At 45.3% G+C, this 11,062-nt stretch overlaps 1 protein-coding gene across 2 annotated transcripts; it reads right to left on the bottom strand.

Annotated features, from left to right (window-relative positions):
* Nucleotides 1-3,106: 3,106 nt before the first annotated feature.
* On the bottom strand, nucleotides 3,107-8,953 carry SRSF5 (serine and arginine rich splicing factor 5). 2 transcript variants are annotated; one of them, XM_049770480.1, is made up of 8 exons: nucleotides 8,789-8,953; nucleotides 7,931-8,076; nucleotides 6,949-7,019; nucleotides 6,714-6,812; nucleotides 6,381-6,450; nucleotides 5,078-5,151; nucleotides 3,991-4,101; nucleotides 3,107-3,899 (listed from the first exon to the last, which is right to left on the bottom strand). In XM_049770480.1, exons 2-8 carry the CDS (start codon nucleotides 8,054-8,056, stop codon nucleotides 3,635-3,637), a joined length of 816 nt encoding a protein of 271 aa, XP_049626437.1. In that variant the 5' UTR covers nucleotides 8,057-8,076; nucleotides 8,789-8,953; the 3' UTR covers nucleotides 3,107-3,634. The 2 variants fall into 2 exon arrangements, with proteins under 2 accessions (XP_049626437.1, XP_049626436.1); XM_049770479.1 differs by having other exon boundaries at nucleotides 3,107-3,902; nucleotides 8,789-8,952.
* Nucleotides 8,954-11,062: the final 2,109 nt, after the last annotated feature.

Raw genomic sequence — 11,062 nt, 5'->3', positions numbered from 1 at the left:
CATTCCATCCCACCCTCAGAGGAACAGAAGATGGAAACAGCACTCTGAAAACTGTTGGTTATGGTCCAAAAATTACCAAAAGTTGCTAACATGCTGCTGGCAACACAACAGTATTTTTATTCACAGCATCTTTTTTAAATAGTAGCTGGCAATACCAGTTAAAAGGAATTAAACAGATTGCTTAATCTTTTTATTTCTTCTTGGATTTGGAGCTACAACTGGCATGGCTCAGGGTTGCTTCTGGCTCTGCACTCAAGAAATCACTCCCGGCAGGCTTGGGAGACCATATTGTATGCCGGGAATCGAACCCGTGTCTGTCCCAGATTTGGAAGTGTGCAAGGCAAATGCCCTACCACTGTGCTATTACTCTGGCTCCTAATCTTTTTTTTTTGGGTGGGGGGAACCACCCAGTGACATGACGCATATTGTATGCCGGTAATCAAACCCGTGTCTGTCCCAGATTGGCAGCGTGCAAGGCAAATACCCTACCACTGTGCTATTACGCCGGCTCCTAATCTTTTTTTTTGGGGGGGGGAGGGCACCCCCAGTGACATGACGCTCAGAAATTGCTCCTGGCTCAGAGGACCATATGGGACACCTAGGTCCGTCCATCCTGGGTCAGCCATGTGCAAGTCAAACTCCCTACTGCTACTGAGCTCTTGACCTCCCCATATCTCCTTTTTGAAGCAGTTGAGGCTAGACAGAAATATTACTACCCTCAAACGTTAAAGAACTAAGCAGAAAAAACATATATACAGAGAAAAGAATGTCTTATCCTGCAAAAGCTGGCCTAAAAACTTTAAGGATTATACATACTCCCTTATCTCTTCTCAAATCTTGATTTGGACACATATTAAAATTTGGAGCCAGGGGCCAGAGAGATAGCACAGCGGTAGGGCGTTTGCCTTGCAAGCAGGACCTAAGGTGGTTCGAATCCCAGCATCCCATATGGTCCCCGGTGCCAGCCAGGAGCAATTTCTGAGCAGAGAGCCAGGAGTAACAAGAGGGCCACCAGATGTGGCCCAAAAACAAAACAATATCGGAGCCAGAACTACAGCACATCAGGGAGGGTGTTTGCTATGCAAGCACTCATCCCAGGTTTGATCCCCAGAATCCCAAATGATTCTAAGCCTGCTGGACACAACAGATTCTGAAAACAAGAGTGTCAAGGGTGTGGCCCAAAAACAAAACAAACAAAAAAAACCTACTAATTTGTTGGTTCAAATCAAACCCCAGCTACGTCTGACATTTCTTTGCATTAAAAGTTTAATTTACGGGGCCGGAGAGATAGCATGGAGGTAAGGCGTTTGCCTTTCATGCAGGAGGTCATCAGTTCGAATCCCGGCGCCCCATATGGTCCCCTGTGCCTGCCAGGAGCAATTTCTGAGCCTGGAGCCAGGAATAACCCCTGAGCACTGCCAGGTGTGACCCAAAAACCAAAAAAAAAAAAAAAAAGTTTAATTTACTTTTTTTTTTAAGTTTAATTTACTGCCTTGCCTCCATGTATAGCAAATATTTGCAACAGTAAAGTTTACCTGCTGACACAATCTATTCAAGACATAACCAGTAGAAAAATCCCAGTTCTGCCTCTCCAGGTTCCTATAAAGCCCAACGATTAACACTTGACTGCCAATACTAAGTATATTGAAAAAAAAAAAAAACTGAGGACCAGGTTTTAAATAAGCTGTGTCTTCCATCCATGTAAGCTAACAAATACATTACTCAAATGCTTCCCTCTTCCAATCAGCCTTATGTTAAAAAAGATCAGCTTCATCTAGTTCCAAGGTTTAATGCAAATGACCAAGCTAAAGCATTTAATTTTGGGGTCATACCCAGAGATGCTATGCTGTACTCCTACATCCGTATGGAATGCCAGAGATCAAACCGAGTTAGCCTCAAACAAGGCTGTGCCCTATGCTCTGTGCTACTGCTCCAGCCCCAACCAAAAGCAATCTTTCCTATACTTTTACTCTTGCTTTGAACTTCCTGTAAAATTGACAAGAGTATATAAAAATCAAATAATATGCCTCAAAGGCTCTAAAATTACCTTTCCTGTATCCTAATGTCAAGTCAAGCCACTTGAGTTTTTCTTAGACCATATTTCCTTTTGTAAAATGGTGGCATTATTGGGCTGGAGAGACAGCACCGTGGTAGGGCGTTTTGCCTTGCACGCGGCCGACCTGGGTTGGACCCAGATTCAATTCCTGGCACTCCATATAGTCCCCAGAGCCTGCCAGGAGCAATTTCTGAGCACAGAGCCAAAAGTGTCACTAGGTAGTGGCATTGTTTACTTTTTTAGTTCTGAAGACTAAAGCAGCACTTTAAATTATTTAGATAGCACTTATTTCTATACCAAATAGTCTTCAGTGAATGTCAGGATAGGGTATCAGACTATCTAGGACAGTGATAGCTAACCTTTTTGAGCCTGAGTGCCCAAACTGTCGCACAATGCCCGGTCCTTCCCATGGCCAGTCCGGCCCTGTTGCCAGGTGAGCTGCAAAGTATACACTGGCACACTCTTCTCCCGCTTCGCATGCTTATCTTAATTGCGGCCTTCCTGCGTGTCAGCTGCAAGGCCTTCCCGTGCCAGCGTGGCACGAATGCCATAGATCCACCAAGTGTTTTGTTTACTTTAAACTTTTTTGGGGGGGTTTTGGGCCACACCCAGCAACGCTCAGGGGTTACTCCTGCTACGTGCTCAGAAATCGCTCCTGGCTCGGGGGACCATATGGGATGCTGGGGGGGATTGAACCGCAGTCCATCCTAGGTCAGCTTTGTGCAAGGCAAATGCCCTACCTCTGCGCCGCCTCTCGGGCTCACTTGAAACTTTTACATTGTTTCCCAAACTGTCTTGGAAGCCTAAATCGCCTGATCCAGCATTATAGTCGGACAAGAGCACAGAAAGGTCACACACAAGGGACTCTATCAAACCACAGCTGTAAAACTGCCTTCCTCTGCCCATTTGTTGACCAGCCAATAAATGTCAAACTAAATCTATTTTTAATTGAAAAATGGAAACCAAACCACAGGCTCCTCTCTATGAAGTGGTTAGTGTTGAATGTAGATGGGGAGTAGTAAATAACGTATTTCCTTCAGACAGACAAAAGCACTTTTAGAATCTTTTATTATCAATAACAAACAGCTGCTTTTATGCCTTTGCTTGGCAGCTGTTAAAGGGAGGATGAGGACACCTTTGGCCCTTACAAGAAAAACTCAAAGCCTTTATGTACAAGCAAAATGAGAGCTCTTTTAAGTGTCCAAAGCTATTAGTTTAATTGAGCCATTAAAATAATTTTGAATCAACTTATTTGAAATAACCAGGAACAAAAACGTCCAAACTTTTCTAGTACAAAAGAATTAAATTGGCTTTAGTTATAAAAGAGCTCTGTCAATATACACAAACTATATACTTCAGACATTCACAAAAATGTGAGCAGAAGGCTTATCAAAAGACATTTAATACAATTAGTTTTCAACAACCCCATGGTGGTCCACATCTACAAAGATTTCCAGCCCAACCCAACCACCCTCCAAATCCCACCCCCACAGAAAAGCACATACTTACCAGAATTTTTAGCAAGTATGGTTTGGGAATTGGTTTTTAAAAACGCCCCCAGGGCAAGTTATTCAGTTTTTAATTGCCACTGTCAACTGATCTGGACCTTGACCTGGACCTGGACCGGGACCTCTGGCGATCCACAGATGCTGGAGATTTAGATCTACTTGAAGAACCACGTTTCTGGCTCTTCTCAGGCACAGGAGACCTACTAACAGAACGGGACTTGCTCCGGCTCCGGCTCCTGCTCCTGGACCTGCTGTAAGACTTGCGACTCCGGGAGCGAGATCGGCTACGAGACCTAGAGGAGCTTCTGGTCCGAGAACGAGACCTGCTTCTTGACCTACTAGGGAAAGCAGGAAAAAAGGTTGAAGTAGCAGGTGGTATGGCACCATTAAAATTTTTTTTTAATAGAATTAAAACATTAAAGATACCTGTGCCTTTTGCTGCCTTCGATTAATTTTATTTTTCTCCCATTTATTTCCTTTCCAGAGAGCTTTTCAATAGCATTCTTTAAGTCACCGTAAGAGGCAAACTCAACCACCCTACGTTAAAAGAAGACCGTTATGAAGTTACACACATCTACTTCTCACAAACTAATTTTATCAGTCTAGAATAAGTTGTCATTCTCCTTTAATCATATGCTAAGATTTTTATCTTTTTGGGAGAGAGGAGAGGCAGCCCCAAACCCAACAGTCCTCAAGGGATCAGATTGCACAGCAGTAGGGCATTTGCCTTGCACGCAGCTGATCCAGGATGGATGGTGGTTGATTCCCGGCAGCCCAAATGGTCCCCGAGCCTGCCAGGAGCGATTTCTGAGCACAGAGCCAGGAGTAACCCAAGCAGCACTGCGTGTGACACCCCCCCCCAAGTGCTGCTTAGATCTTGGTTCAGATTACTTGGGTCAGCTCAGTGGAGACTCTCCAGGATTGCAGTTAATGATGCTGGGGAATCACATGATGCCAGGGATAGCAAACCAGGTTTGGCCACATACAAGGAGGCACCTTAAGCCCCTAGACTATCTCTTAGCCCCCAAAGATTCTAATCGTTGCAGGATAACAAACCCTCAGAGTAACACTTATAAAAATTACTTTTGCGCCCCCAAAAATTCTAATCGTTGCAGGATAACAAACCCTCAGAGTAACACTTATAAAAATTACTTTTGCGTTGTTTGTGGATGATGGGATCAAACCTAGGACTGCATTGGTATCACTGAGCCACATCCCCAACTGTTAAATTTTGGAAGTCAATTAACTCCAAGGGGTGGGCCAGGCCTTCCTGATGTGCATTGAAGGCTACTCCGTGGCATCCCTGGCCCTCACAAGAGGCCACGTAGCAGCCTCAACCAGACAAAAAACATGTCTCTAGATGCCAATCATCCTCTGGTAAGAGACACATCGCCGAGTGGAATCGCTGCACTCAACAGTGTCCAAATTTTAAGTATTCAGGAATTTTAAGTATTTTAGTAATTTTAAGTATTCAAGTAAAAAGTTCACGGTATTTTGAGAAGCACATACTCACCCTTCATTTAATTTAGGTCGATGTGCATCCGCAAAGGTTACTTCCCCAGCTTGTCTCATAAAATCTTTAAGATCCTTAACACAAGATAATTGTGTTAAGCCAAGAAAAGGAGACACGACACACAAACAACCACATGGCATAAAAACAAAGACTACTGGAAGAGAAGATGTTAGATAAAGTACAAACATGGCATTTACCACACTTGTATTCTATCAAAATTCAAAAATTCACTATGTCAGGGCACGAAATAAGCGAATAGCATAGTGCTTTTAAAGCAAAATGCTAGAGAAAACTCAGATTATAGGTTTTAACATTAAAGTAGTATTAGTCAATACTGAGGCTCAATACAAAGGAGGGTGAAACAAACGAAACCAAAAATAAAAACAAAATAAAAACAAAAAGAAACGGTACGTATTTTTAAGGTACAGACTGAAGTAGAAATTCTTATTTAAAAAAAGAACATTTACAAGACACCAGTTATTTTGTGCCCCATATGCCATTAAAAAAGTTTACTTTACCTTTATTATTATTTCCCTAGGCTAGTCAAGCAGCAAACCATTAATCGGTCGGAGAAACCTTCAGGACATTTGCCCGACTGGCTCTTCGCCACCCACTTGAAGGACACTACCCAATCGATGGAAGCTTTTAATTGCACAGCCCTCCCTATCGGCAGACTACTGACGAATGCAGACACGTTCTACGCTTGTGCAGTTACCAAGGACCACTTTACTGCGATCAGGATTCCAACGATCACCTAATTTCGTATCTTTGAACTCTTTTCCACCAGGACCTCTTATTCGGAAGCGTTACAGGAAGACAGCTCTCAACTTAGGGATCAGATCACGTTATCAACGCTCTGGGATCGCTGCAACCTGGCACTTCGTAAGTGCACCGATTACGTCTAGACCGGCAAACACAGATCTAGAGGTGGCCAACTGATCACTGTAGGAGCTGACTGGCAAAGTCAACCAGGCTCAACCAAGAGTGACCAAGACAACGATTAGGATAACCCACAGGTACTCCTCGTCATAAGGCCAACGACACAGATAGGCTGGCAAATAAAGGGTTTAATATTTGGTTAAAATTGATTTTAAAAAACAAGAAATCAATCCTCAAAACATTAACATTTGAACACTAACATTAAAATGTTAAACATCCCCCATTTACAATTAACTACATTTTAAAATTAAATTAATCCGTTAATGCAATTAAAAATAGACTACTTTTAATAAAACATTTTAAGTTACCCACTAACTTTTTAAAAAGCCACATCAAAATATCTCAAAACTGTATGTCAACAAACCTGCCAGCTGACTCTTGAAGATAAATTTTCAACTATAAGTCGGTTTTCTGTTCTTACAGGTGGAGCATTTCTGAAGAAGAAAATGAGCACTCACAATCAAAGAAATGCAGCATTTTCTGTGTTCAGCTGTTAACAATGTTCATGCAATAAGGTATAACAAGTCATTAAAATTTCCACCATTATTTTATATAATCGTATTAAAGACTTATCAGGAACAGTGGAGTAACAGGAAAATAGAATTGCCTATAAATACCAGAACCACGGTTACTAGTGGTTTTTAAACAGTTTCTATGGAAGAATACTTTCAAAAGCAGTCATCTATCCATCACGTACCGTCTATCATTTCGAGGTCTGCGACTACTAAAACGGTCAGAGTAGCGTCCTCTACCTCGTCCACCTCGAGATCGAGCCCTAGCATGCTCAATAGTAACCCTAGAGGAAGAAGGAAAGAAAAACCTATTCAGACGGATCAAGAAACCTGCTTTTGGAAAATAACCCAACTGTCCTAGTCTGCTCTGTTTCACAGCACCCAGCGGGTCATACAACAGACACTTAAGGTTGTTTTCACCTTTCACTGCAGAGTTCTTTTCCATCAAGTTCATATACGGCATCATCTGCATCCCTGGGATCCTCAAATTCCTAAAACAAACGCAGGAAGGAAGAGTACAACGCTTTAACAAGACATTCAAAAACAAAACAAAAAACAAAAAACAAGGACTTACAAGTGCAACTTACAACTCACTAAGGAGCAGTTCCAAAACTTTTTTTTTTCCGGCCACACCCAATGACGCTCAGGGGTTATTCCTGGCTTGGGGGATCATTTGGGAGGCCGAGGATGGAACCGAGGTGCATCCAAGGATAGCATGCAGAAGGCAGACGCCTTACCACTTGCACCAAGGCTCCAGCCCCACTTTGAAAACTTTTTTGGTTTTTGAACCACATCCCGTGGTGCTCAGGGGTTACACCTGGCTATGTGCTCAGAAATCGCTCCTGGCAGGTATGGGGACCATTGGTCCTAGGTTGGCCACTTGCAAGGCAAACGCCCTACCTCTACGCTATCTCTCCGGCCATTTGAAAACTATTTGGGGGGGGGGGTCACACCCGGCAGTGCTCAGGGGTCACTCCTGGCTCTATGCTCAGAAATCGCCCCTGGCAGGCACAGAGGACCATATGGGATGCCGGGACTCGAACCACCGTCCTTCTGCATGAAAAGGCAAACGCCTTACCTCCATGCAATGTCTCCGGGCCCTGGAAAACTTTTTTAGACAGTTCAAGAAGCATCCTAGTGCGGGCAGGGACACGGAGGTGAGTGAGACTAACTGAACAGCAACCTGGAGTAAAAGGTTTCCCTTTGGGCAGCAGCTAGGTTCCTTTCATCCCTCAAGGAGAGCCTAGTCCCACCAAGCTGCAGAATACCGGCTAAAAATGCTTGAGCCACCTGAAAACTCGGGGTCAGACTAACCACAGCTCCGCTCAGCTCTTCCCAGCCCTGATCGAAGACACCCAAGCAAGCACCCACCCGCCTACCAGGTGGGATCCTTAATACTCACCACAAAGCCAAAGCCTCTTTTCAGGTCAATATCTCTGATTCGGCCGTAGCCCTTGAAGAAGCGCTCCACGTCTTTCTCCCGGGCCGCTGGATTTAACCTCCCAATGAACACTCGACAGCCACTCATGGTGTCCGGCTACAATTTTCCTGTCGTGACAATAATCCAATATATACTAGTGAGTTGCTGTGGGGTGGGTGGGGAAGAGATCATAAAACACTAAAACGGCAAAAAGAAATACAAAAAATGTTTACCCGGTGCTGTTTATAAACCAGAGTGCCCAGAGGCGCCACTTAGCCGGCCGCTTCCCTTGCAGATTTGCAAAAGGTAAAACTCGGCTGCCAACAGGATCCTTCCCCGGGGGCCTAAACCGCAGCCACTGCAACGCCCACTGCCGCCGCCGCCGCAACTGCGCAGGCGCAATCCGGTCCGCGGCTCTTCTGGGCCCCCTCCCCTCTGCGGCAGTTAGGAAAGGCCGAGAAGGGCGGACGGAGAGGGGCGGGGCGGAACCGACCCCGCCCACTCCGCCAGAACCGGCCAATGGAGGAAAACGCGCCGCGCATGCGTCGTCGCCACCCGGAAGCGCCGCAGCGAGCAGAAGCCGGAAGTGTAGCGACGCCGCGCATGCGCAGGCGGCGGCCAACGGTCGCAGAGGCAGGCACAAAATGGCGGCCGCGGAGTCGGCGGTGAGGAGCCTCGCGGGCCGACTCGCGGGCCGACTCCCCGCCCGCCATTCCGGCGTCCAGCCCCCCTCGAATCAAACCGCGCTCGGTGGACGCCGTCGTCCTCCGCAAAAAAAAGAAGCATCCCTCGCCCCATCGCGAGCTGAGCGGTATCGATCCCTCAATGTGAGACACTCACCTGCCGGCAGCTGAGGCGGCCCAGTGAAAGAGCGAGAAAGAAGTCCGTAAGTGGGCGACGGGACTCGCCGTCCGCCTCCGCCCTCGCAGACCACGACTGCACCCGTCTCCGAACTCGCCACAACTGACGCACTTGCCTCGCTCGGGCGCTGGACAAAATGGAGGGTGCTGTGTGACGTCACTTCCTGACCCGCCCCCTCTCCCGAGGCCTTTCTCCCATTGGGCCCGGAGGCGGAAGTGGCCGCGAGAACCGACACTTTAAGGGAGGGGCTGGACCGCCGGCGCGACGCCCCGCCCTCTGTGGGCGGGGCTGTGGGCGGGGCCTGGCGTGGGAGCGGCGGTCAGGTGGCTGGGCTCCGGAGTGGCTGCTGCTGGGGAAGATAGGCCTAGAAAAGACCCTCGGGGGGAAGAAGAGTGAATCCCAAAATTTTAATATTAAAAAAATAATTTTATGAATTTTTATTTAAAAAATCTGTAAATAAATTTAAATAATAATAAATTATTATTGTTGTAATCAAATAATAAATGTTTTAAATGATATGAATTTTACAAAAATTTTAATTAACTTAAATAAAAATACTATTATAATAATGAATAATTTTAAGTGTGATAATTTTTAATAAGATTTTAATACCAAAGTATAACTATTTTTTCGAAATGTAGTTTTAAATATTCTATTTAAATAGTTATTTTTATTTATTTATTTATTTTCTTTTGGTCTTTGGTTTTCAGTTTTTGGGTCACATCCCGCTTTGCTCAGGGGTTCCTCCTGGCTCTACGCTCAGAAATGGCTCCTGGCAGGCTCGGGGGACCAAATGGGATACCGGGATTCGAACCACCGACCTTCTGCATGCAAGGCAAACACCTTACCTCCATGCTATCTCTCCAGCCCCTACTATTATATTTCAGAGTTAATATTATAGTTAAACATTTACTATTTACTATTATGTTTAATGTTTAAAATATTTGTATTTAGCGGGAGAGAGAGCACAGCGGTAGGGCATTAGCCTTGCAAGCAGCCTACCCAGGACCAAAGGTGATTGGTTGGAATCCCAGCGTCCCATAGGGTCCCCCGTGCCTGCCGGGAGCGATTTCTGAGCAGATAGCCAGGAGGAATCCCTGAGCACCAGGGCCAAAAAACTAATATATATATACAAATATATATTTATATTTAATATAAAATATAACCTAAAGGAATGGTTGTTTGCATTGTTATGGAGCCGATTCTGGCCTCACTTGGGTTAGTCCTGGCTCTGCATCCATAACTGACTCCTGACAGGCTGGGGGGAATGGAACCTACATCAGCTGCGTGCAAGACAAAGGCCCCACCCGCTGTGCTCTCGCTGCGGCCCTACTGTAAACGGCTTTTGAAGGGTCTTCAAATACGCTAATGAGTAAAAGAAACTCAGGCTTTGCAAAAAAAAAAAAAAAAAAAAAAAAGTCCACCATTTCGTTCCCTTGCATTGGGGGGGGGGGGGTTTTATTGGTTTTCTTGTGGAAGTACCAGGTTATTAGAACTAGTTAGCTCTCCTGTCTACAGAGCAAGAGCTCCACCCTCGAGCCACTTGCAGTTTTGGGGCTAGGGAGGAGCCTCTCCGAAAGGTTAATCAGCAAACCTTCCAGGCCGAGTTCCTGGTTCGATACTAATGGATCACTCCTGGGTTGCTTAAAAGAGTAGCAGACGGTGGCAGCATGCCAGGCAAGCAGCCTACCCGCTGTACTAGTCATCCGGCCTTGAATTTTAAGGCTGCACTTGGGAAAATGCTCCTTGGTCGCTTTGTAATTAACATTCCATGGATGGGGGTTTAGAATAAGAAGACTGGAGCAACGTGGTGTGATAGCTGAGACTGTGGCTGTAGCTGGGAGGCCATCTTGAATTGAAGCCAGTCAAGTTTTCTGCATTCTCGTGACTCTTCAACTGTGCTAAGCGAAAAAAGTTGCGAGCTGTTTTTAAGTGCAAATTATATTAGTAAACTGTCTCTGGCTAGGTTTTCAAAATGGGGCATGGTAAAGTCTCTCTTACTTCACAAAGAGAAAATGTTGAGTTACCAAGGTAGGTGTGAAACAGCCCTCAGCATTCCAAACTCCTGTTTTCTCAGTAAAAATGGTAGGTTTAGGGATAAAGAGTCACACCTAAAATATTCCTACTAATGTTATTATGTTCACACAGAGATAAAACCCTTCAGAAGGAAATGGAGCAGCTTTCCTCGTCTCTGGCCTTTGCGAACTCAAAATTGGAACGTGGATAATTTGTGTACCGTGCGCTTTTTCATTC

Source organism: Suncus etruscus, chromosome 3 (assembly GCF_024139225.1).
Source record: "Suncus etruscus isolate mSunEtr1 chromosome 3, mSunEtr1.pri.cur, whole genome shotgun sequence".
In the NCBI taxonomy this organism is placed as follows: domain Eukaryota; kingdom Metazoa; phylum Chordata; class Mammalia; order Eulipotyphla; family Soricidae; genus Suncus; species Suncus etruscus.
Note: the sequence above shows the minus strand (reverse complement) of the source record. Positions and strands in the feature narration are given on the sequence as shown.